The sequence below is a fragment of the Grus americana genome, chromosome 1 (genome assembly GCF_028858705.1).
Source record: "Grus americana isolate bGruAme1 chromosome 1, bGruAme1.mat, whole genome shotgun sequence".
Classification (NCBI taxonomy): domain Eukaryota; kingdom Metazoa; phylum Chordata; class Aves; order Gruiformes; family Gruidae; genus Grus; species Grus americana.
Window position 1 is genome coordinate 30,718,685 of NC_072852.1, and position 27,301 is coordinate 30,745,985.

Below are 27,301 nucleotides of genomic sequence, written 5' to 3' on the forward strand. Positions count from 1 at the left end.
GTAACACATAGAAGATTCACTCATTGGCTCATATATCAAGACACATTGTTTCAATTGTTCATGGCTTTCATAAGATGGCCTTAAAATAGAACTCCGATTCTGATTTATTCAGAAAAAATGGGGAAAAAAAAAAAGACGAAAAATCCTATTTGTAAATAATACTAAAAATATTTGGAGGGCCAAGCAGAAAATCCAGCATTTAATTTTCAAATAAAGCTAGAATTTAAAGGAAGATAAAGCAAAAAAGTTTACATTTAAATTTAATTTATCATTAACTTTAATATAATATTTGTCCATTAATAACATCTATGACTTAAACTGTATTACAATATGAGTGACAGAATGTAGTTTTTTTGTCTTGCAGAAGAAACAGTGAAAGGTCAGCAACTGTAATTCAAGATCAAAATTTCTCCTGATTCTTGTTCTCTTCATACAGGAGCTGGTTTAAAACACTGCTCTGTTTAAGAGCTTTTAGACTGGATATATCTTCGCTAACAACAGGGACATCTTCACTTTGAGCCTCAGTTATCGGATCTTCACTGTCTGACAGTGTACACAGGAGCGTATCATTTTCATAGGTAGGAAAATAATACCTGAAAGCAACAAGACATAATTACTAGAGAGTCACATATTTTCTTAGAAAGAGGTTGAGCATATTTTATGAGATTAGATTTTAAAAAAGGAAAAATGAGAAAGTCTGGTTGTCTGGAATGACAGGAAACAGCACACCCAAAAAATGAACCAGTATGTACATTTCAGAAGAGTCACACAGAAAGGCTGGCAACAGACAAGTCTTTTGCCCTATTTCTTCACCTGTGTGTTGTCACAACTGAGGTCACAAATCCAGATTTGATTCACAACAAATGCTGAACTGAGATGTTTGAGTTAGAACACTCCCTGTGCTTTAACTACCTATGGCATCATCCCCCAGACCTATTCAGCCTACTTATAATCTGAATCAGTGTTATGCTACGCTCTCTATTTGCTACGGAAAAAACTAAAGGTAAACAACCAACTTCTTTTGATGCCTAAAGTTAGGTAGACATTATGGATCTATCTATATTAGACATGCAAAAGACATGGTTTGTTTTGGTTCTAGAACCGTATGTCCAGAATGTGTCTTTACTAGCAATGAAATATGTGCCAGATGCCCATCCCAGGCACGATCTACATCCATGTAGAGCGCTAATGGCTGGAAGAAAATCGTGCCTACAAGTGGGGCATTGGAGATGTCACTTTGGTGCACAGATTCAATCTTGGCTCCACCAGGAGGGAAAGTGCTCTGAGTGCACCACATATGCCTTTCACTGTTCACTGCACAACTGCAAATACAGGCAAAAGACAATTTTGCAACAATAAACTTCTCTAGCATACTGACTTGACAGTGCAGACAATTTACGGGGATAGTGCATCCCGGATGCAACTAGAAGAGCAGTATCACATGTTCATTTTAGCTTCAGACAGTACAGGGATTTATAATTCTGAGTAGCTTTGAAACCACTTATTATTTTATCTGGGCCAATAAAGCTGGGGAGCTCAGGGCACTGTTGCACTGGCAAAACCCAGAAGTTTCAACTTACTCTTTTACAGACATTATCAAGTAACAGTACAAATGGTGGAAGAAACGTGTGCCCTTACTGTGGTTGATCCCACGTAGACCTAGCTGGCAGGAATGTAATGTGTTTAGTCTCTTCCATATGACCTATCAATTCTCCTTTAGATTGAAATCTCTCCTGGCAGTTGTAACAACGACAATGATGGATTTCTCTTCTGATGAAGTTCACTAGCTTTACTTGCTGATAAAAGTTCAGACCTGGGAGAGATGGTAGCGAACAAGCACTTGAAAAACATGACACTTAATTTACAAATGCTTTCTTGGATTAAGTATAAAGATTGATAAGGGTTTAGTGAAGACCAGCACAGCCTAAACTTATCAAATTAACTGAACAAATGCTTTTTCCCAGCTGCAGGGGAACTAGCCCTTCTTTTAATGTAAAAATTGCAAACACCTTGCTTCCTCTTAGTCTACAGCAGAAAGCAAATGTTGGCCAAACACAGCTTACAGCACAGCCTTCTACACTGCAAGCAAGTCTTAACAGGCATAACAACTACTATTATTTATTATTTTTTATTATTATTACTACTACTAGTAGTACTTATTCCAGGGCTTCAGACCTGGAACTCATAGAGTGGGTATTTGTAGAAGCTATTCTGCAAAAGAATCCAATGGTTTTAAAGAAAATAGCACGTGTCTTTGGCACTAACAACAGTTCCAGAAAAATGAAGCGTTCTTGGCATTCTTGTGGAAGCTGGCAGAAACAGTTTCCATAATGGAAAAGTTAAATGTCTGAACAAAAATCAAATTGATACAGTTGTTTTCCAGCATTCTTATGATGTGGTTTTCTCCACGCTAGTGGTAAATGCTGATAGTTACAGCATCTCTTACTCACCATGCTCTGACTTTATTTTAGGAAAGTCAAATCCATGTGATTTCTGGAGAAAAAAAAAAAAGGAAAGAATAAAATATCTTATTTCCATTTCTTCTACTATTCCAAGTTAAAAACAGTTCAGGTTTTCATAGACTGACACAGACACATGCATATAGATATGCAAACACATGAAACAGACCCCCAAAAGTTTTGTTTCATCAGAAACTTTCGTATTCTGTTAAACTGCAACGCTCCTGTTAAATAGTTTATTAAAATTGAAACACAGATACTAGCCATCGAATGTATTAAATCATCAAGTCATTATAATATTAAAGATGCTACTTCTTTATTGTCTGTGCCAGTCTGTACACTCCCAAGTAATAGCTAGTCATACTCTCAATGTAAAACCTGACTCCACTGCATATTAAAGAGAACAGATGCTGGAGATGCATGCTGTACTTTAGTTCTGCACTAAAAAGGGCATTCTAATGCAACGGCTGATTTCATCTTAACAAAGATGCTACAATCCTACTTTTTAATTTCAAAGTAATGAAAGAACTGATATTTAAAACAAGTCTTACCTGCATGTGAAGATACAGTTTTTCCGTGGTGTCCGCTTGTTGTTCACAGAACAGGCAAACTGCACACACAGGATGCTCTTCCCAGTCAGACCAGTCTCTTATGATTAAGAGTCAAAAAAGATTAATTTAATTGTGGAAAAGATACATTTTGTGAAAGGGCACTTCAGATTCTGCACTCACAGCACCAGAAATAAATCCAGAAAAACAGAATACTTTAAAGGGGTGGAAGAGACAGTGTGGATTTATAGCTGGATATATCATTAGAATCTGGTTTACAGTCTAAAAAATGAGAAATTCAAGAATAACCGAGCAGTTACTGTTGGGTCATTCCTGTGCAGACAGGTTGTAAGTCCTACTTGAATTTGCCTGTATTAACAAATGGAATCTTAACTTCAGTTTCTATCCAGTTTGGCAAGTCATCAAATACTGTGTTCAGTGTTTATTTTTATAAGGTCTTTTAAATTCTTTTATACCTTTCTAATCTTTCAATACACCAGCCAAAGACATAATCATCAGGCAGAGTTCACTCTAAGTATTACTTACTTATCAAATATTATTATTCCTGAAAGAGACACTCATGCTACATTTAGACATGCAGACAGAGAAAAAATACTTTACCAATACATCAATTTAGATCCACAATAATGCTGAGAGATATAAGTATTATTGCAACCAGGTATAACAAAGTAAAATTAAGCTCAAGTGACGAACAGAACTGGGAAGGTCAGGGACCCTGATACCGACAAACAACTTCCTGCTTATTCAATTCTCCACGGCCAGGGAAGCCACCTCTGCAGTGATCTGAGGGCCTGGACCACAGACAACCACAGACAGATGTCACCCTCAATCAGCACCATCGACAAGTTTCCTTCAAAATGCTGCTTTAATCTCTAGTTGTTACCTTTTTATCAGACTTTTTCATATAATTTCTTTCTCATGCTGACATTTTTGATGCTTGCTCTTGATTTTTTAAATTTGAACTAAAACGATTCAACCATTTTTTAGTACAAAAGTAAAAAATGTTTTGCTTACATCATTACAAACCCAAAAGGCTCAGCTATATGCAAACAAAAAATAGGCTTGTGGTTGAAATATGAAATTTACCACCCTTGTTGTAGAGAACTGTCTTTGATGAGAACAATTTGGAGTTGATTTGACTGGCTTAAATGAATTTTAACTGTGTACTAATTATGCACAGCATTTTTCCTTAACTACTTTCAACAATAACGGTCTTGCAAGTTTTTATAATGGGCACATAAATAACTCTTACTCTTCTGGGTTATCTAGTAATTCCCGGTCATCCTCTGACTGCACTTCTTCCCAGGACTTTCCAAATTCCTGGGGAGAAAAAAGAAAAGAAAAAACATTTCCTGATTCACATCGTATTTTATATATCAACTGAATGAACATCTGGGAAGTCACAATCAACATCTTATTTTGGATCACTTTGGTATTTTTCTGAATTAAAGATAGTCATACAACACCGCTTTAGTAATAATTTTTAAAATAACAATTTGTTTTGTCTTTTAATGGTGCATTCTCCACCCTATGTCTGGGAAGAAGATGATTTGGCACAGAGCTCTCAAGAAGAGCATCTGAGCTCTGTGTAAAAGTAGAGTGTCGCAACACTACCAAGATGTCCCTGAGGTGGGTATGTTACCACTGTCTCGAGTTTGCCATCACACTTGCTCAGTTCAATCTGCCTACTTTGCTCTTCATGCAGCATATGCTGCTTAAACAATGCAGCTATCACACCTGAGACTTTCGTTAGCATAGCTACACCAGTCAGCGCTCGTACCTTGTACAAGGTTATGTCAGTAAAAACGCACGGTGTAAACCTAGCTAGAGACTACTCCAGAAAGGCAGTAAGAGCCAGGGCAGAGATCTCGGCACTACACTCCAGTTTCTCTTCCATCCTCTTCTCAGATGTGAATGTAAGCACATCTATTCATGGTGTTCTGTTCTTCCTTTTACTTTTTGTGTTGTTTATTTATATCTTAAAGACCTTCAGCTCAAAGTATATCACAATACATTTGTGCAGTGTTCAGCACAATGGCAAGCACTCTCAGCATGACTGTGATATAAATAACAGGCAATAAAAAGCTGAAGTGCTCTACTGAAATACCAGCAGTGATCTTTAGCTAGTGTTTTTCTTCCCTCTGATTCTTCCTGCCTTTAAAAATAAACCACAGCAAACTAACCAGTAATCAAAATAGTATTTTTGAACTCATACTTTTGACAGCTGTGAAGGATTCACAAAGACCACAGTTGACGATCTTGTGTCCATTAAAAAAACCAGAAAAGGCAGCTAATAAAAAGATCATTCTTTTGTTTATTTCATTCAAATATTCCTTCTGATAAATATATTTAATAACATCCTTAGTAACAAGTGTTATTATTGCCTTTATAGTTGTTTGGAAAAAGAAGGAAAAGATATCCATCATTTAACTACTTAATGAGAATTTTCAAAGCTGTTAGTGCCTATCAGGTAAATGAAAAACAAATGTCTCTAGACAGCTCTAAACATAATGTCATCATATATTACAGAATGAAAATTCAGTAATTAATTCAGTGATGCTACATGGTAGTGTGTAAACTCTCTGAGTTACAGGGGAGACTCATTAATGTCACCATTACTGTGAGATAACATGAAGCCATTAACACCTCTTACCACATGTTCTCCCAGCTGCACACCAGTTTCCTATGGCTGCTAATGTTAACACCTTAATGAGAGGATAGCAGCTCACAACTGCTGCAAAACGAAGATGAATGCTCACAATTTTTCCCCTTCCCAGCTTGAAGTATACGTGCACAAAAGAGGACGTTCAAAACAGCAGCCAATATTAAGCTTCACCTTTTAATTAAAGGTGAAAGGGGAAAACCATGTGCAAGCTTTGTTATTGTTGCTGTTTCCTTATGGTGTTTCTGTGAAGAAGGCAGAGAAGGATCTTGTAAGAGGTCTTTGTTTCCCTCATCTATTTATATTCAGAGGAGGGAAAAAAGAAAAAAAAAAAAGGAAAAAGGAAAAAGCTAATCAGGTCTTGTATCACTGGAAGATTACATGGTGAACGGCTAACTAGGGACACTGTGATGAAAGTGCAGAGAGACTGAAGCTGACCAATTGGGTGGGAAAGAGTTCTTTGAAACATTCTTTAAGCTCTTTGAGTTTTTTAAATTTTTCTTTTTTAAAGAACACTTTTTCAATTCTACGGCTTGATGGGCATCTGAAACCAAGGGTGCCTTTGTTAAGTATTCAACTTCCCTTGCTCTTTCATGCAAGATGCAAGAGCTCCCAATAATCATCTCTAGAGACTCCCAAGAAATTCTTAACAAGAGGAAAAACTAGACTTGACATCGTTAATAGTTGAAACAGTAAAAAACACATAATTAAAAAAACTGCAGGCCTTACTATATATCCAAGGAAAACCAACTTTTTTTTTAAATACTTCCTGTGTACCTCACAGAGAGGAGAGTCCTATAGAAAAGTGAAGAGAGCATGCAAATGTGTGTGGTTTGATTTCCTTTTCCAAAATGAAGTCTAAAGGCACAGAGATTGACTGACTCACAGTTTATCTATCTGCTCAACTTGAGCACAATTTAAGGGTTCTACAGGGAGAAGGTCTGCATGCTTCACTGAGGCAACATACCCCAACTTGAGAAGAAGTGCTGAGATGGGAGAAACTAGAAACAGCAGCTGGTATTTCAAGCAGTTTTCCCAAAAGAGCAGTTACTGAACTCCATGCAAATGTAGTTCCAAGCCTGTAGAGCTCAGAAACTCCAAACAGATGCTGCTTTCCCCTGCAAATTTCCTCTCACCCTTCTTCTCACCTGCCTTACTGCAATTACCTGAATTGTTTTATACTGCTGCAGAACTTAGAGATGCTTTATCACATACAAGAGATGGTCTTACTCCAACATTAGTTAATGGACATTGGATGAATTTTAATATGACATGTTCCCCCACTTGGGGGATTTTATTAAGTCTTGAACTATCATCAACTGATGAAAGGTTTTCCTTTAACTTTTTACAAAACATACCCTGCTTAAATCAAAACAGGCTAAATATAAATTGTAACCCCCATAACAAAACATCTCCCCGAACCTCAGCAGATAATAATGATAATTTAGGGCTTGGCAATAAGGAAAAAACATATTTTTATCTTTGAGGAAAAGTAAAGGCTTTATGAAACAAGTTTTCTAGTAAGTAACAGGTACCATTTTCAGCTGTCTAGCTTTGTAATAAGCGCATCCATTATAGTGATGTTACATTACTACAGATACATGCCATTAGCCAATTTGAAAATAAAAATCTGTGCTTACTACAAAGCATACTCTACACTTAAAGTGCTGCTGGTAACAATCAGGTGAACACAGAAAGACCCTGTCAGTCTGGATCCACTTCTGTTCCTTGGGCTGGGAGTGAGAGAGTTTTAATAGTCTTCTGCTCTTTTTATGGCCTCCAGCAGGCACCACAGACTAAAAAGTTCTTCCCTCTCTATTTTTACTTGACCCTTTGTGCAAGGTGAGTCATGGGGCCACAAGCTAACATAGGCATAGAAACAACAAAATTAGGTTGGAAGTTTTCTTGGAGAAAAGTAAGGTAACCTACATATGTATCCTGGATGCATTGTTGCTCAGTTCTTCATCCTCTGCTATCAGTTGGTCTTCTTCAATTTATACTTCAAACCTTTCCAAATAGGATTGGTATCATCTCCCATACTTACACTATACTAACAAAAGACCTCCAAATCCACTGAGGAAGTGACCTCACTGCCTTTCAAGTCATTTGCATAATTACAAAACTCCCACTCTAATTTAATTTAACTATCAAATAATAAACTTTTGATACTTGCTTATGAAAGACATCTATTATACATGCACATGACAAAAAACGTTTCCACACCTACTAAAGATCACGTGTAATACACATCTTAACACTAACCCGTGAGCAACAGAACGTGTCAATAATATGGGGGCAGACAAATCAAAGCAGCTTGTAGGTCATGACAGAAGTCATAGAAAATCTCAGAACACCAAAATATTTACAAAGGAATTTGCACTTATATTACTCATTGCTATGCCAAACTGGAAATTTAGGGGAGGGAATCACCAACACACAGACATAAAATGTAACTTAGGAAAACAGATTCACACAACTGCACTGAAAACACAAGTGAAGCCAAAAGCAGAATGGAGGGAAAGGAAGAAGGCAGGCAAGCCTACTGCTCTAAATGAAACCAATGGGAGCTCTGCCATCAGCTTAAAAACACAAGTAAGAACTGGCCAGAAGATCATGAGGCAATTCGGGAGACATTCTCAGGACATCTGAACAAAAAGGCCTTAAAACCTCCCAGTACAAAAGCCACAAAATAAAGGAAACTGCCAGTTCCAGCTTAATAAGACTATTTTACGCAGTGCTTGGTGAAGATAATAAGTAATGGAAAATTATATAAAAGGACAATAATGTCTGTAAGATGGCTGTACTAAAGAACTATCCATTTAAATAGCTTAAGATCCAGTTGCTGATAGAAAAGCTTTATGGTGCACATCCTAAAAGTAAAGTGGGTAAGGCTGTGATAACATTGATGTTTATCATTAGAGACCTACTTAGTCTTACAGTCTTTTTATGATGAAAACAAACTTGATCAAACTGGCATATAGAAAGATCTTTGTTACATTCTCAAAATTCAAACTTTTCTGTGAAAACATAAAAAAAAGATAAATTTTACACCTACATCTTTAGGTCAAGATAAATTCAGTAGTAAATTTTGAAACAGTACATCTGTAATTTCAGATAAGATATCTAATCCATGCCTGTGTCTGTGAAATTGTATAATTCCCCTGGACATTTAGAGCAATGCAAAGCACAGATCTTTAAGACTCATTTAGAAGTCAGTAAAGCCTGACAGTACATATTAAAAAAAAAATCCTCTAGTAAATTGTGAAGTGCTGGGGGAGAGGAAGCAAAATCAGTACATCAAGGCATTACAGAAAGCATACCTTGCATAACATCTAGAATTCAGTGAACATAGACTCAGCTCGAAAAAAAGAATCCTATCACATTAATATAATCTACTGTAGACTATATATGTGCAGTAGAGAATGTTATTTCTCCCTACATGTAAAGGCCAATCTACTAAACCCCCAGTGAACAAATTAAAGTTCCTCCCTTTAATATTTTTCTCCTTTGTGCAAAAATAAAGGCTTTATCAAAGGCTATTTTGAAAGCAAACACTTTCTACTATGTAGGAGCTATCCTAAAACATTTCATGTTAATGAAAAATTTAATCTCATGCAACATTAGTGTGCAAATACACTTTTTTATAGCAAACTATTTTAAAAGTATTTAAGACAGATTTTTTAATCTGTTTTTAATCCTTAATTAAAAAAAAAATCCTTTCTTTAAAAGAAGAAATGTCAGAAGTTCTGATATGGCTACAGTTTGAAGTATCAGAAATACTGAGCAGAAACAGTCCACTGGGTAGAACGTAGCGAAAGACAACTGAAAATGTGTGGAAAGAAAACACGGCCGTAGCAAAGCATATAGAGCCAGACAAAGAACCGTGATCATTCAAAGTATGTCCCAGGAGAAGCACTGGCAGCACAGTGATACAAACCTTGCACATGCAGACTCCCCTGCCCAATTTTAAACATTTTGGCAGTTTGACATATCTTACTTGGATTATATTTACCATCATCTGTCTCTAATAGCAAGGACCTGAAAAATACATCTCTAAGCGATGCTGCTAAGTGATCAATACCTGAATCGTTTCAGGCCAGCAAAAGAAGTTACTCTGCAAAGTCCAGTACCAATACAGGAGAGGACCAAGGCCCTCACTTGAGCATTCTCATGTGATTGCCCACACTATTTAATAGTTTGAATGCTCCATGGCCACACCAGCAGTGCTATCCAGATAGTGCTTGGACATGGTTCAAGAAGCATACAGGCCACAGATCATTCTCAGCAGACAGCGTGGACAAGGCCACCAGTTTTGGAGCAACTGGAGAGAGTGGGAAAAGAGGTTAGGTATACAAATACTAGTGTTGCTGTTGTATTTATTTTAGCATATTCTGCTTATTAGCATGACACAGCCACTGTATCTGCGCTGATATTATGACCTCCCTGCATGTCTCAAATTTCTGAAGGAGTATCATTTGATTCTTTGTGCTTCTGGGTGTTATCAATCTGAAAGCCTTCCGTGATGGCATGACTGGTTGGGTGGGTGAGGGGAGAGCAGTAGATGTTGTTTACCTCAACTTCAATACAGCTTTTGACGCTGTCTCCCATAATATCCTCATAGGCAAGCTTAGGAAGTGTGGGTTGGATGAGGGGTCAGTGAGGTGGACTGAGAACTGGCCGAATGGCAAAGCCCAGAGGGTTGTGATAAGCCGTGCCGTCTAGTTGGAGGCCTGTAGCTAGTGGTGTGCCCCAGGGGTCAGTGCTGGGTGTGTTGGGTTTGCGTGGCAAGGTTTTGGTAGCGGGGGGGCTACAGGGGTGGCTTCTGTGAGAAGATGCTAGAAGCTCCCCGTGTCTGATACAGCCAATGCCAGCCGGCTCTAAGACGGGCCCGCCGCTGGCCAAGGCTGAGCCAATCAGCGCCTCTGTGATAACATATTTAAGAAGAAGAAAAACAGTTAGAGGGAGAGAGCTTTTGCAGCCGGAGAGAGGAGTGAGAAGATGTAAGAAACTCTGCAGACACCAAAGTCAGTGCAGAAGGAGGGGCAGGAGGTGCTCCAGGCGCCGGAGCAGAGATCCCCCTGCAGCCCGTGGTGAAGGCCATGGTGAAGCAGGCTGTCCCCCTGCAGCCCACGGAGGAAGGATGAGGGGGTGTAGAGATTCCACCTGCAGCCCGTGGAGGACCCCACACCAGAGCAGGTGGAGGCACCTGAAGGAGGCTGTGGCCCGTGGGAAGCCCACGCTGGAGCAAGTTCCAGGCCGGACCGGTGGACCCATGAAGAGGGGAGCCCACGCCAGGGCAGGTTTGCTGGCAGGACTTGTGACCCCGTGGGGGACCCCACGCTGGAGCAGTTTGCTCCTGAAGGTCTGCACCCCGTGAGAGGGACTCCATGCTGGAGCAGGGGAACGATGAGAGGAGTCCTCCCCCTGAGGATGAAGAAGCGGCAGAAACACCGTGAGATGAACTGACCGTAACCCCCACTCCCCGTCCCCCTGTGCCGCTGAGGGGGGGGGAAGGTTGAAGCCGGGAGTGAAGTTGAGCCCGGGAAGATGGGAGGGGTGGGGGGAGGTGTTTTAAGAGTTGATTTTATTTTCTCATTCCTCTACTCTGTTTTGCCTAGTAATAAATCAGATGAATTCCCTCTCTAAGTTTGGTCTGTTTTGCTCGTGACAACAATTAGTGAGTGATCTCTCCCTGTCCTTATCTCGACCTACAAGCATTTCGTTATGCCTTTTCTCCCCTGTTTATTGAAAGAGGGGAGTGAGAGAGCGGCTCTGGTGGGCACCTGGCCTTCAGCCAGGGTCAACCCACCACACTGGGTCTGGTCTTTTTCAACATATTCATCAATGACCTGGATGAGGGGACAGAGTGTACCCTCGGCAAGTTTGCTGACGATACAAAACTGGGAGGAGTGGCCGACACACCAGAAGGCTGCGCTGCCATTCAGTGAGACCTGGACAGACCAGAGAGTTGGGTGGAGAGGATCCATATGACATTCAGCAAGGGCAAATGTAGGGTCCTGCACCTAGGGACGAATAGCCCCATGCACCAGTACACGTCAGGGGTTGACCTGCTGGGAAGCAGCACTGCAGAGAAGGACCTGGGAGTCCTGTTGGACAACAAGCTCTCCATGAACCAGCAATGTGCCCTTGTGGCCAAGGCGGCCAATGGTATCCTGGGGTGCATTAAGAAGAGCCTGGCCAACAGGTCAAGGGAGGTTATCCTCCCCCTCTACTCTGCCCTGGTGAGGCCGTATCTAGAGTTCTGTGTCCAGTTCTGGGCTCCGCAGTTCAAGAAAGACAGGGAACTACTGGAGAGAGTCCAGTGGAGGGCTATGAGGATGATTAAGAGACTGGAGCATCTCTCTTGTATGAGGAAAGGCTGAGAGAGCTGGGTCTGTTTAACCTGGAGACGAGAAGACTGAGAGGGGATCTCATCAACACGTACACATATCTAAAGGGCGGATGTCAAGAGGACGGGGCCAGGCTCTTTTCAGTGGTGCCCAGTGACAGGACAAGGGGTAATGCGCACAAACTGGAACACAGGAAGTTCCATCTCAACATGAGGAAAAACTTCTCCACTTTGAGGATGACAGAGCACTGGTAGAGGCTGCCCAGAGAGGTTGTGGAGTCTCCTTCTCTGGAGATACTCAAAACCTGTCTGGACACGATCCTGTACAACCTGCTCTAGGTGATCCTGCTTTATCAGGGGGGTTGGACTAGATCATTTCCAGATGTCCCTTCCAACCTCTACCATACTGTGATTCTGTGATCTAGCTCAATTTCCTGATGAAAGCTGGGACAGATTCAAATCTGAACAATGAATGCAAATTCGAGATAGAAGGTAATTTAAAGAGGATGCCAAGTTCTGAAAACATAAGATTACCTGCAGGACTAGCAGGATTACAGAACTATTAAAATCACTTAAAACAATTACAACATTAAATTCAAGTCTGTTAACTTGCAAGAAAGAAGTGAATGCTCATTTCTGTTGAGAAGAGAGAGAACATCTACCCTGCAGAACTTCACAACTTTTTCCCCACTGTGCAGCAAGTATAGGTCAATTTTTAAAGCAGTGATATTTGACTATCTAGAAAAGAAAACATAGCCCTCAGATCTTTGGAAGGGAAGTATAGAGGATCACAGAGGGAATTCACTCCATCTTGGGTAGAAGGGACTTGGCAGAGCATTAAACATACAACTTTTTGTTCTTAGAGTAAAAGCCGGGGAGATAAATTAAATGGAAAGAGGTAAAACAGTCAAGGATGCCTATTTATAACCTGGATATTAACACATGTAGAAGGCACAAAGACTAGTTCAGGTGAAATATAGTTATTTCTGGCACAGAATGTAGCAGCTTTTGAAGCAGCTCCTTCACGAGTTGAAGACAGCAAGTGAAAATCTGTTACACACACATGCATACACCCTCTCAAAGGTCTGAGATAAAAAATAGTAATACCTAGCAACATACACCTACCTGGAGGCTAAAAATGAACACTTACTTTTTGTTTCATCTATGTATCTTTAATTTTCCTCCTCTTTGCATTTAATTTATACTCTGAAGAGCACTTCCAGCTTAAGATTTGTAGAAAACAAGCTCAAAGCCAACAGCATTCAAGTTTGACTTCCATTTACTTCATTAGTCTGTCTCATTTTCCTTTCTGGTTATTAAAGCAGAGACTGAGCACTAATGACATGATCATTAGAGCCTCTTCAAGCTGCATTCTCGCATCTCTCAAAATCAATTCTCAACAACAAATGTTTACTATTCCTTAGTTTAACAATTATCCAGAATACCATACCATAAATGAGCATATTTCTTAAAGAGTCCTTCACTTGATTTTTGACCTTTGTACTAATTGCTGGTTTGGAATTACTCACTTTTAACAAGATATTGTCTTTATCTCTTTAGTCAATTTATTAATTATTCATAGAACCACTTACCAAGTAATTAATGATATAAAATTTGTCATATTCTTTGTTTTTGGCATTGATTCTGCGATGCTGCTTCTTTCTCATGTGATCTTTAAGCGTGTTTTTGTCTCTGAAGACTTTTTCACAGTATAAACACTGCAAACTAAGATAAAAAGGTAAACAGGTCAACATGTTAAAACAAAAATAGTACAAGATAATATCCTTAAATTAGTTGGAGATATATACAGTGAGATTAATCCTAAGCACGTGAGAGCAAGCTAAATGTAAAACAAAGTTTATTTGAAAAAAACAGTACAAGATAATCTTAGATCACAGTAGAGTCAATCAAACACAGAGATGACAAAAATGACATAAAATGAAAATATATATAATAAAAAAGTTTACTGTTTGCCCCACATGCAAAGTGGGGCAAGAGTCTGATTACCCAAAATTTTCCTACCAAGGGCATGGGAGGGCCACTGATTAGTTACATTTGAACTCTTAACTCAGCATGCACTTACACTGACATCTAATCCATCAGTAACTGTTTCTTTGTAATTTAGAGTGAAAAAAAAAAGAATTCTGAATGTGCTACGTATCTGTAAATACAATTTAATTTAGCTAAAGAGGAAGTTTTATACTTCTAACTCAACAGGGAGGCTAAATGAAATTTTGCCAGGGTGATCAATGGGTTTTGAAATTCTGAGAAATCAAATTTAGTAAATAAATTCATGTATACACACCCACACATATATAAAATAATTAATGTATATGTATATACATACATATATGTACATACAAACATTCATTAACGTATGAGAATTTGACCACAGCATGTCTTCCAGAGCAATTCAAACAAAACAGAAGTATAAGCACTGTCTTAAATTCTGTATTATGAGCACTAGAAAATAATTGTTCTCTCCACTGTAGTATCAACTGACATCTGAAAGTTGAGCTTATAAAGCATTGTCAAGTCTTTTGACTCAGACAGTGGATTATGAGGACAGTCATCTGCATTTCAGCCTAACTGGGCAATTCTCCCTGAAATAGATGATGCTCATTTTTTTCTGGCAGAGACACAGCAGAGCCCTGAGCTTACAGGAACATCCTTGTTTAACGGATGTAGGTCTTGAGCCTCTAGTTAGCCAACGTGCTAAAACATTTTTCTTATAAGTGAATGGCTTATGTAGCCTACCAAGATGGAGCTCATTTCTTGGGCTGTTTGAAAAATCATCTTCGCAGGGGGATGGGGAAAACCCCTAGAAAACAATTTCTCATGAAATAAAAACTTCGTAACTGTGGCATTATATCTTTGTATTGGCAATGCTGGCTAGCAGGAAATAAATTTGATGGTAGGAAAAACAACAGTACTTTAAGACACACAAACCATGGGTATTAAAAAATGTGGTGGCTCTGAATTAACATGATTATATTTTTCTTTTTTTTCTTCTTTTTTTTCTTTTCTTTTTTTTCTCTTTACTTACAGATGAAAGCATGCTTGATTGTACAGTCAGAAGGAATCTTAACAGTGTCTGGGCCAGGTCTTCCTGTGATTTCCCCAGGGTTTAAGATATAGATGTTGAAGAAGAAAACTATTTTCTTACTCAAGCATTTGCCCCTGCAAAACCCAGTAATATTGTGCCTAGAAGGTCTGTACCTGCATCCTGAAAACCCTTATACTCCTCCAGCAAAGGTGCATCAGCTCTCGTGTGCAGCAGCCATTCAAGATTCTCAGTATCTTTTTGCCTCCCAAGAACTGTTGTAACATTTAGGCTTACTGTTGAGGAAGTTTTGAGTTCTCCTTGTGCTTGCAGCCTCAAAATCTAAATATTGCCTTGTTGGTGAATCATAGGTCCGACAGTAGAATACATCTATGAATTTTAGTATCTGCTTTGCTCCACCTGCTAATAGCAAAGTGTTTGCTCTGCTTATGAAAGGCATTTCCAGGAAGAGTACGTAATGCTTTTCCTCAGCACACACAATGTAGTCATACTATTTGCCTGAAACAAGATTTTTCTCCTCTTAATAATACTTTCAGATACTATTATACTAGCATAGCTATTAAGTCTATTCTCAGTAGTAGGAGGAGTGGACTTTCACTACTTTGGAAGCAATTTCAGCATGAGTCTTAACTACAGAGAAGACTGGCTTTGAGAAACCTCCATCTAAACGAAACCCTCAGATCCTACTGACAAATAGTAAAGCCGCAATTTATTGGTGAGCAAGGTAACTCAGTGCATTAGGCAACACCAATGATAACGTAAAAGGCATTCTTAATACATCTTCATTTCTGGAAGAAGTTAACCTGTATCAATTGTGACTACACACTCACTGTCAGGCCAAAGACTAGATTAGAGAGGACTGCTGGCTTTTCCTTCCTTTGAATATCTCCTTTTTTTTTTTCAGATGTACAAATGGATCCCAAATTTATTTGGAAGGATATTTAATCTAATTTCCATATCCTGTTTTTCACAAATCCCAGTGTTCTGTGACTTTTCATAACTAAGCCTAAGATTTAGGCAAATTTCTCCTACTGTCTTTGATTACAAATTGTATTAAGATTAAAAAACTTGTTAAACTACAGTTTCACTCTTAAGGAAGTACACTTTCTGCTAGAGCCCGGTTTATGTTTGTGGCATACTTCATATTGTCCCATTTATGAAATCCATAAAGGGCACTTAGATACTTGCAAATGAAAGTCAAAGTGAAGAGTTTCTTGCTCTTTGCTACCCAAGTTCTTCTCCCAAATTCCCTTTTTAACTTCTTCAGCCATCTCAGGTTTACATGTTTCTGAAGCAGCATATACTTTGGCTGTCGCCTTCTGCTCTGGGTTGTACTCTTGTAAGCAGTAGAGAAGGGAGAGACCAAACATGCCACATTATTGATACATGGAGAAGCAAATTAAGATTCACATAAGAACTCTGTATTCAGTGATTAAATAGATGTTTAGCAAAAAGATTGTTATGATGAGAAACAAGAACATTAACTCTAACAGTTGTGAGAAAAAGGGATGTGCTATTATTAATGTCAGTGGAAACTGTGCAATGCATAACTACTGAAGCACTGTGTGTGACTCCATTTTTCCAGCAAAATACTACAACTTGTTATGAATTAGCTTTCAGTAAGTCAACAAAAAGCCTTCTAAGAGCACTCACAATAAATTTACATTCTCTGTTTCTTCTTAACTAAGCATGAATGTTGAATTAATTTTAACCCAACTTATTTCCAAGGTTAAAAGAAATATGACCTAAGTCCATTAAAAACAAACCAACCAAAAAAACCCCTACTTACTTGTCAAGCTTCTCCTGTAATACAGCCAAAAACTCATAGCAATTCACAATGTTATCTGGCAGCCCAATATTAAAAGCATGCTCTCTTGCCATATGATTGAGAAGGACAGATCTACAAAAGACATTCAAAAAGAACGTTACATATTTTTGAATATATATGAGAATTATTCAATTAGTGACTTGAAATACACCAATTGCTCTAAAAATGCATGAAAGCCAACATTAAATAAACAATAATAGTGTTGCTGCCACTTCTAGAAAAAAGAATGCAACTTTATTGAAACAGGAAGCTTTCAATTTCAGCTCTGCTGAACAGTCAGTAACATTTCAACTGCTTAATCCGCATGCATGAAATATAATCCTTTAAACAAAAATTACAACATAGTTTATGTTGACCCTCACTGTTAGCAAGGCTCATTTATTAACTTGAATAAGCAAATCACAAGTTTCAAACAAACATCTTGAGAAACATTCTAAAAAGCCATTTGTCAGTTTTCTCTGTGCTGGTTAACAAAGCAGAAATTCTTGGGTGTGATATGCTTTTACATCAATATTGCTTCACACAGCACTAGCAACACAAACAGTGCTCAAAAATATGCATGAACAAACCTAATGGATGTTTAAATAAGTTATTTTTCTAATAGAGGTATGCTGGTTAATTCCTTAGGTGCCTAACATCTCTGTATGCCTCAACTCCTGCATTTGGGGTCTAAGAAAACATCCAGGTGTTATCACTGCTGACCCTTGCTTTTACCACACTCCAGATACAGTTTTCAAATCACAAATTCTGTGAGACCCAAGAGTAAGCAGAGGCTAAAGTTCTTGGGGGCTGAACGATGTGAATTTCATTACATCAGGCAGTAAATAGGACATTCACACAACCTTGGGATGACCTGCAGAGATATGACCCCAGGTTCTTCTACCTTTCCAGAGCAGCAGAACTACTCATGCTAACAGACATTTAGGGATAACTCAGTCTCTCCAGCTGAAATGGATGTACTGTGTTAAACCAAATTTTCACTGGAGCAAGCACTTGAACGCAACTCCTGCTCACACTTGACAGACACTGCACAGCACTCCATTCTCACTCTAATTTTCCTCCCCTCTTTTTCATTCCATCTTCAAATTGACACGGGTTCGGTGAGATTTAAACAGGAAAGTGTGTAACTGGATAGAAATATTTTTTTAACAGCCATACTGGCTTAAGCAGCTCTCCTTGCCACTAAAACAACTGCTGAAAAACTGTCTCTCTTTAAAATGGTTCAGCTCCCAACTCCAGCTTACTGTGTAGTATAAAAAGTTGTACTGGAATAAATAAAGGATTGAGAAGTAGGAGGGAGTCTATTTCAAATGGCACTGCAGTTGAAAGAAATACTTAAACTGTACTGTAAAATGAATTTTATCTTCTGAGCCCTACCATTCAGCACTAAATGGTTTGATTGCATTAAAACCATAAACAAAGACACTGAGCAGATATGAAAAAATAAAACAAAAGCAAACAAGTCAATAAACAAACCTGTTTCCTGTGAATTCTTGATCACAGAACATACACATACTATGAAAACTTGTGTCGTATCTCTCTTGCTGTTGCTGGTCTAGAATTTCCCTCTAGGAAAAGAGACAGATACAGATATTCAAATAAAAAATAACAATCTTTTCATCACACAAGCTTATTATACCTCTTTATCCTTACTGGTAACAATCAACATACAAAATTAAAAGGTGCTGCTGACATAAACCAGAAGTTAGTATTTTTTGGTGGGTTCTCACAAAAATGACAAGTTTTTTCAAAGGCAGTATGTGGTCCAGTCAAGTTCCATTAAAATTCTACTTGTATTATACAAGGTGCATGGAAAGAAATGCAATCCACAGTGAGATTTTACACAGCTATTTAAATGATTCTGTATATGACATATCAGTTTAAAGTTTCCACTTAGATTTACCTCTGGTATCAATAAGCAAGTTTCTGGGTAATCACATAATGCCCGGTGGAATGATAAACTCAATTTTACATGTCTAATTGCAAGCAACCTAGAAGACTTTTTCATAATATTGGACTGATGACAAAAACCCTGGCAGTTTCTGCAAGGAGCTACGGCACATAATAAACTCAATGAAAAGGAGAAGCTGATTGCTTTTACACCAGTCCTGTTTAATTTAGAGCAACAGACTGGGCTAGACACTTTACAACGCTTGACCACAGTTTTCCTCACAAGAACAAAACCATGCAAGCAGGCAAGTTTCTCTGGTGCTGTAACAGCAGCAGTGTAGTTACACTGTGGAGTTACTACACACTTCAGATGGGAAGGCCGTAATCATCTGGCACATGGGAGAATCAGTGTTCGGATTAAAAAGCATATTTTCAGCCTGGCAGGACACCACCCTATATTTGTGTTTAAAGTACTGATAACTGGAAAAGGATTTATTTTCTGTGCAATGCAGAGGTGCTGCTGTCTGCTTTCTGACATTCAGGATCCTGACGGAATTTCTTAGGGGATTTTCTCAATCTCTTTATCTCCTTAGACTCTGCAACAGTGGAGCTTTGTGTTCCTCACCTACCTCTTTAGTGCCTCTTTTGTGTGGATTAAGGCCCAAATTTGCCCATAGTCTACATCTAAATATGCGCATAGCTATGCCTGTTGGATAAGCTCCATAGAAGGCAGAAAAGAAAGAAAAAGAACAGAAGAAAGGAAAGAAAAAAATCCCCAAGATTCAAAAAAGAAATAAGAGGAAGGCTTGAGCTATTGTCATTACAGGCCCAAATGTGTCCTGCAGCATGGATGGGCTGGTGTGGGCTCACCACACCCTATCCCCTCGTGCACTGAGAGAGGGCAGGAGGCTGACAGCAGGCAAATAAACGTGCGACTGGTTTCTTTTCCACCAGAGCAGCACGCCGTATCCAGCGAGGGGCAGTGGGATGAAAGGATGTCTGCTGAAGGGCGCAGGAGCATGCCACACCTGGGCGACGTTTGCCCTAGGGCCAGTGGCTGCTGTGGGGACAGTGCACTGTGCCTCGGCCCATGCTAGGGCACATACTCAACCACACAGTTTGGGGCCTGCGGCTGTTGTGCACCAGATAAAAGTCTGTTTGTTACCCTGAAAATGCAGATCCTGGGGCTTTTTTGTTTGTTTTTGTACTATAAGTTGTACATTTTATGTTGGAGTCACACTCAGCAGCGCCTACTCAAATTCCAGGCCATACCTGCTCACGTCCTTCTGCGTTATGCAAAACATCAACTAACAGAAATATAAATTCCTGTTTTTCAGGGCTGTCTCCTGAAAGAGGTAAGTGGAGCATAACATACCCTGTGAGAGCCCTTCAGCAGAGATGCAATTAGGTAAGGGTATCTGCCTGCTCCATGCGGGCAGTGAACATCCCGCGGCACGTCAGTCAGAACCAGGGCTTCCTCTGGTACGCCTAGCTGTCACCTCTCCCCACTCAGCAGCACGTCTGGCGCAGTTTGGCTAACCTTGAATTTGAAGGCGTCTGCATATAGTTTATATACTTTGTAAAACACACTAGAAACCATCTGAAAGGGAATCAAAAGACAGCACGTGCAATTCAAACATTAAGATAGTAAGGGCTTAAACACCCTCCCATCAATGTTATTCCAGCGTAGTTTCCTAATTGTACTCTACTAGGAGGGAAAAAAAAATGTTCTGCAATATTTGGCTGCCTAACTCCAGATTCCCACCTCATACAAATTGTTTACTGGAGCCCTGGTGAGCTGCTACTCCCAGTTGTGCCTGAGGGGGAAGAAGCAGCATGATGTATCCTCCAGGCAAACGGTGGGTGCTCCTGCTCCCTGCTCTCTCACCTTCCCGTTTGCCCCTCCACCACCACGCTTGGCAGCTGGGAAGCTTTGCCTAACCCAGCATCGTTGCTTTATCAATTTCCTCAACAGATTTTAAAAAGTATTTTCCAAGGTAGACACTCCTTTTATCAAATGTTGGCATCATTCATTGCTAGAGGGGACTTTCTCAGCCAGCAAGCAAATCTGTTACTTGCACAGGTGAGGAATTAAAGCCATTTCAGCCATGAATGTTTTCTAAAACATTGTTAGGATACTGTGTCATATCAAAGTGCCAGAGAATGAATCAATTGAGGAAAAAAGCAAATAGATCACAAAATACACATATTTTAGTTATCTTTTTCTTTAATGAATAAAATAATTGGGCACAGATAGAAAAAGTAAACATTATAAAAGTGACACAAATGCCATAGCTTGATTTCAGCCAATTAGTTTGCAGTTTTGATACAGTTTTTTTAATAATTCCTGACCCCCATCTCTTTTTATCTTTTGTGAGAAGTTCTGTCAGCTATTTGTCCTCCACTCTTTCTGTTATATTCTATGATTTGCTAACAAAACCCCCAAAATTCCATTACTGTACTGAAGACTGTCAAACTAGCTGTGAAACAACCATTGACAGAACTGATACAAACTAGAACTTAAATTACAGAGGCTTTTAGTCTAAAATCTTTTGTCCCCACAAGCCACATGAAGCTTATGAGCTCAACCAGGAATTCTTAAAAATAAGTACTGCTAGATGACAAGTTCTTGGAAGCACATATTTAGAGGAACCCTAGCTCAAATAAGAACTAGATATGACTGTGGCAGTTAGCAGCCTCCTGTGGAATAGTTTTAGGAAAATTCTATAGGATGTAAGTGGTTGATCACCTTCAAGCATGGCAAATGGAAGCTGGATATTACTGATCATACTTACATGCAACAAAAATGCAGTTGCTTTGCAGGAGTACTTAATATATTCAATAAAATTAAATTCAGTTTTAATCCAATTCCCCTTTTTTCTGTCTGGAAGAAACCTCTTCTACAGCTCTTAGTTGTACGCTTTCTACTATATCGGTGATTTACCATAAAAAAATCCAACCAAATTACAAAATATTATCTATTGTGTGTTTTAACTAATAAAACAAAAAAACATTGTAATGATGTGCAATTGTTTATACTAGGATGATCATCCTTAAATATACCAGCATGCTAAACTGCTAATACAAAAGAAATTTGATCATTTTCATGACAATTTGGAGTCTAGAAAAATGCACATTCATGATGCTCAGTTTGGGGTTGTGAGGAGTTCAGACTTTCTCCTAGGAGGTGGTAATTTAAAATGTGCCTGGAAAAAAAAAAGAAGTGCCTGTTCCTCTCCTAGGAAGCAATATTTTGGAAGAAATTACCCATTTTTTTTTTCAGAAGCACTTAAGCACTATGCATCAGCAAGAATTCACACTGATAATCAGTAAAAGATGAAAAATGCATACTTGCAGCTAATAAGCACTTTCCCCTAAACAATTACTTTGTCTCTGGTCTGTAGTTCAAGAGACATTCAAGACATACAAAATGCCTTCAAAAGGTAGTACTAAAAACTAACTCCATTGAATGCCAAAAACTATGGACTCAGGACAGTTGGTTTTATGGCACATTAGACTTTTCTCATACTGTAATTCCTTCTAACCTTCCCTCCAACAGACACTGTACCCCAGGTGCTAAATTATCTTTCTTTATTGCTTGCAGACCACTGGTTTTTAAAATCATAAACTCCTTTACTAACAACGCCCTCATAAATAATTTACGTAGCTATTTAAATGCATGGCTTGGATGACTCTCATAGAACAACCATTCACAACCAGTACTCTGCACAAGTTTTGCTGCTTTTGCTTCCAACCTGAAGAAAGAATTAGTGGTCAAAAGTTTGCCTGTTTTTTCCAACTACAGTTGGTCCAACAAAAATATATTACTTCCTTCTCTAAAATCTGTCTCTTTATAATCACAGCACTTCTGATATGGAAGAAATTAAGGCAGAAAGTACTTTTCCAGCTCCAAGATAGAGGCAGATCACATATGCAGTTTGGGACAAGATCATGCAGTGACTTTGACTGCAGTGAGAGCTGAATTTATCACTCCTCAGTCCAGGAACCCATTTGTGCAGTGGAGGATGGATTCTGCGGTTCGGCCTGTAAAACAGAGCTAACAGCAGTTTGTGTCTTCTTTTTTAAGATGTTCAGGACCGTAAAAAAAATAAATTACTTCCATAAGCCCTGACAAGGCAAAGTCCGAAGTCTCTAGTCCAAAGACTTAAGAATATGAGTAGTCACATCTTCAAGTATTTCAGTACTGGGCTGGATTGTGGCAAGAGCATACTGGCATACTTGTTGGCATCTGCCTTGCCAGTTCTGATCCTTCACTCTCATGCTATCATAGAATCACAGAATTGTTTTAGTTGGAAAAGACCTTTAACATTATCAAGGCCAACTGTTAACCTAACACTGCCAAGTCCAACCACTAAACCATGTCCCTGAGCACCACATCTATGCATCTTTTAAATGCCTCCAGGGATGGTGACTCAACCACTTCCCTGGGCAGCCTGTTCCGATGCTTGACAACTCTTTTGGTGAAGAAATTTTTCCTAATATCTAATCTAAACCTCCCCTGGCACAACTTGAGGCCATTTTCTCTTGTCCTATCGCTTGTCACTTGGGAAAAGAGACCAACATCCACCTGGCTACAACCTCCTTTCAGGTAGTTGTAGAGAGCAATAAGGTCTCCCCTGAGAGGGAGAGACTAGGCAAGAGGCTAGAAAGATAGTATGTTATACAAATGATCACTTCAGAGAAGTTCCAATGAAGGCTTTTTATAAATGGTGCTATTTCCTCTGGGGAGGTAGTTTGCTTAAAGATATTCCTCTGAAGAGGAAACTTCACAACTGTTACAGTGTGAAGGACTCAAACATCTGAGCACTCAGTCACACTGTTGTGAAGAGTGTATGAACACAGTCCACATATTCTTTCTGTTATGATAACGGACTCACTAATACTACTGAAATCAGTGTCTGCCTGGGAAATATGGTACTACCAGAGATAGCAGTATGGGTGTGAATTTGGATCTAAATAATATAAGATAGATACTTCACAATAAGAACGCGTATTTTATCAAGCTCTCCTAGGTGATCCCTCAAACACACAATGTGTATCTTTAGTTATAGTTTCTTCCAATTTAAACAAGAGTTACACTTCCCTGCTGAGTGCTCACAGAAACTAGCTATTGCTGTAGGCAAAGGAAGCAAGTGTAACAGATTCTGAGTTAAACAAAACAAAACAAAAAATGGTGCTGACAGATCACAACAAGAAGCTGCTTATACACTTCAATGGCAATAAAACAAATCAGCCCAGTACACTGAGACAAAGACCAGGATTGGTGACACTTGAGATGCAGTAGTCTCTAAAAATTCACCAAGTACCTTATTTATTTGACAATTATATACACCATTAGGATAAACCACTCTAATAAGAGTAAGAAAATTATGTTTGGTTTTGTGTCTACAGTTTCCTCAAAGATTGGCTGATGAGCTTTAGATTGCGCTTGTAGCCGCTAAATTGGAAAAATATTTATAAAGAATCATGATATCAGAAACTTCACATCTCTGAAGACCTGCAATCTTAGCTGTATATCAATAGTTTGTCTCCTAACTTCTACATTCAGCTTCTCTCCTTACTGATCACCGTATTCAGTTCTCCCACTTCAAACAGTACTCTCTTGCCTCTTGACTACAGAAGAAAAACCAACTTCCAATTCTGTAATCATTATCATGATTGTTATCTCACAAAGAGTGCCTTTTCTTTAATATTACCAGAGACGTCTGCTGGAAAAGCCCTTCAGGAAACAGCTTAGCTGTAAGGTGCATGGAAATACAACAAATTTGTCAGGATAGGACATCCAGTCTGGAGAACACTCAACACCTTTGAAGCCGGCTGTCACACCATCCAATGTATATGTGTTTACTGATTACTTTGTGCACTTTTCCATCTCATCCAGTGAATGTGAAAACTCATACATAGTTCAAGAACGTCATAAACAGAGGCCCACTGGCTACACAGACAGATCAGCATGTCAAAGACTAGTCACTAAGGAATGAAGGATGATTAGAGACCCACTTCTGAGACAGAGAAGAGAGGAAAGCAATGGGGCAGTGACCTACTATGATCCAGAGACGTTGCCTATCTGGAGGTGAAACTGAGAGTACTCCACTTCACCTGGTACAGGCTGATCACCTGACTGGGCATTCCTGACTTTCTACTACATGCTTAGATAAGATGTTACCACAAAACTCTGTGAACGGGAATGAAGTAGGAAAAGGAATGGGTAGCGTCTCCCTGAATCTTTTTGGTTGAGTTCAAGGCACAGGCATAGATCAACATGTTCTGGAGAGAAGAAGAATACATAGCTACAGAAACAGTGACAAAATAAGGAGCATTTAAGAATATCATCATATGGCTGGGGAAACAAAGGCTACCAATAAGTCCCCTGACAAAGAAGAGAAAGAGCATCTTAGGACATCAGCTTGTCAGCTAAGTGGGGAGACTTTAAACTAGGTTCGAAAAGACAACAACAAAAAACCCAAAGAGAAATGAGTTGTGACCGACTGGAAAAACAGGAAGTTGGGAAGAAAATGTGTGTGTGGGAAAAGGATGTAAAAAGAAAAACAAGCTGCTGAACCACAGATGCTAGGCAGATTGAATGAGTACAAAGACCAAACTATAACTTAATGGGCATTATAATGAACTGGCAAAAGTCTCAGGATTGTAATATGAGTGTTATACATTTATTGTGAAATCTCTGAGGTGCTTTCTCCTGACTCTTGTTTTGCATGGCAAGTTGCCTCTTAGGAATAGGGAAAATGGGGTTTTTTTCTGTACCTTATCCTAGTTCCAGCCTAGTCTGCAGAGCTTGGTTTCAAAGTGAAGAGTGGGAATGACTAACTGGGATGGCTATAAGGGATTGTTCCCATAGCTGTCTGTTCCACTTGTTTTCAGGTTCTTCCTCCCTTCCCTATCACTCCTCTTCTTGAGCTGACTCAGTTGCTGAAGCGATACTGGCTAGAATCTACACTTGAACAGGCTGTAAGCAATGAGAGGTCAGGTGACTCAGGCTTTGATGTAGAAGACAGTCTTATAGCTTGTTCAGGAAGCTGAGTCAACTGAAAAATGGAGAAAGAGTTTCATGATATGATGAAAACTAAGTTACCGTGTGAAGCTGTATGAAAATAAAAAGGGTTTAAATTACAGTAGACAGGTACCCCAGGCTGCCAAGCTGAAGCGAGATAGGTGAAGTTTATTTTGGACTAAGACAACCAAAGAAGATGGAGACGGGCTAACACAGTAAAAGGGAATAGCAAAAAACAACCGCCCCCTGCCCTCAAATATATTAGAAATAAACGGCAAAGAAAAACAGATCCATTTACTTCATGTAGGAGGAGAACAAACACAGACAAAAGAGGAATGCCTGCAATCTTCAGGGCTTTAGTATTTGCAGGAAAGGTTAATTATGTCAAAATCATTAATGAAATGCATTTAAAACAAAAGAAACAAAGAACTGAGACAAGAAAAAGGTAAGAAAGGGTTAAAAGCTGGAAGTTATACGTATTCAAATCTGACAGAATTTACCCAAGAATCATTACAGAATTAGATAAAATGATTTCTGACCATTAGTGTAACAAGTCTTCAAAAGCCCATGGAGAATGGGCAAGGTTGCAGAGTGCTTGAGAAAAGCAATTAAATAGTGAACATAGGGAAAGAAGGACCTATAGAATTTCAGATAGAGGTATTAGCATGCTAATATTATAAGCTAGACTGTAAGCACTTCAGATGTTGCAATATGTTAAATTAGGCTAGGATCTTGATCCCTTCCAGTGCACACCTTCAATTTCTTGAACCTTGTCCCAGCTTAAGCCTGTGACAAACTGGGGATAATACAAACAGCTCATCCTGGGAAACAAGTACAGCTGAGTGCTCTAAACATCCCTGTGTCCCTTTTCCCATTTTGGTGAAGACTCCTCTTCAGGGTCTATCTACTGGGAGGAACAGGAGTGGCCTCTTCACCTAAAACTACCAGTCACGTGGCAGGAGAATAGCTGTAAACATGACAGCAAGACAAGGTCAATGTTGTGGTAGGAAGTCTGTTCAAAAATCAGGTTTGAAGGTTTTACCTTTTTTAGAATAATCTTAAAGATAAGCCCAAGTGGCTCATACTGATACTGCCTCTCCCAGCATCTCGAGTTTTGCCGCCAGGCCTTCCCTGCCTGGATCCACTGCTTCACAACTACAAGTTCTTTGTCAAGACTGTGTTCTTCCAAAAGACCGTATCTGTTTTGTATTACATAGCCTTGTCAGCTATTTCAGCAAGCTGTGCTCTCTAACTTAGTTCAGGCTCATTCCTTGGCCTCCCTCAATACATCACAGTCACCATAATGTCTCTGCACGACATCCACCTTGGCTAGCTCCCCTGCTGCAGTACAGCCTGAAATAGTCCTAAACTGGAGTTTCAAAACTGCAAAATGAAATGCTTCAGCTAGCACATTTTAAAGACAACATTTGTCCTTGTTTGGGCTTGCTGT

The 27,301-nt window shown here is 39.2% G+C and overlaps 1 protein-coding gene across 2 annotated transcripts in view; it reads right to left on the reverse strand.

Annotated features, from left to right (window-relative positions):
* Positions 1-232: 232 nt before the first annotated feature.
* ZNF277 (zinc finger protein 277) overlaps positions 233-27,301 on the reverse strand; it is a 56,743-nt gene continuing 29,674 nt past the window's right edge. For both annotated transcript variants that reach the window (XM_054817130.1, XM_054817140.1), the window contains 8 exons: positions 18,408-18,499; positions 16,893-17,003; positions 13,632-13,764; positions 4,281-4,348; positions 3,011-3,107; positions 2,451-2,493; positions 1,639-1,813; positions 233-593 (listed from right to left, as the gene is read on the reverse strand). In XM_054817130.1, coding sequence (XP_054673105.1) covers positions 401-593; positions 1,639-1,813; positions 2,451-2,493; positions 3,011-3,107; positions 4,281-4,348; positions 13,632-13,764; positions 16,893-17,003; positions 18,408-18,499 — 912 coding nt within the window. In that variant the 3' untranslated portion in view covers positions 233-400. The remainder of the gene's footprint in view (positions 594-1,638; positions 1,814-2,450; positions 2,494-3,010; positions 3,108-4,280; positions 4,349-13,631; positions 13,765-16,892; positions 17,004-18,407; positions 18,500-27,301) is intronic.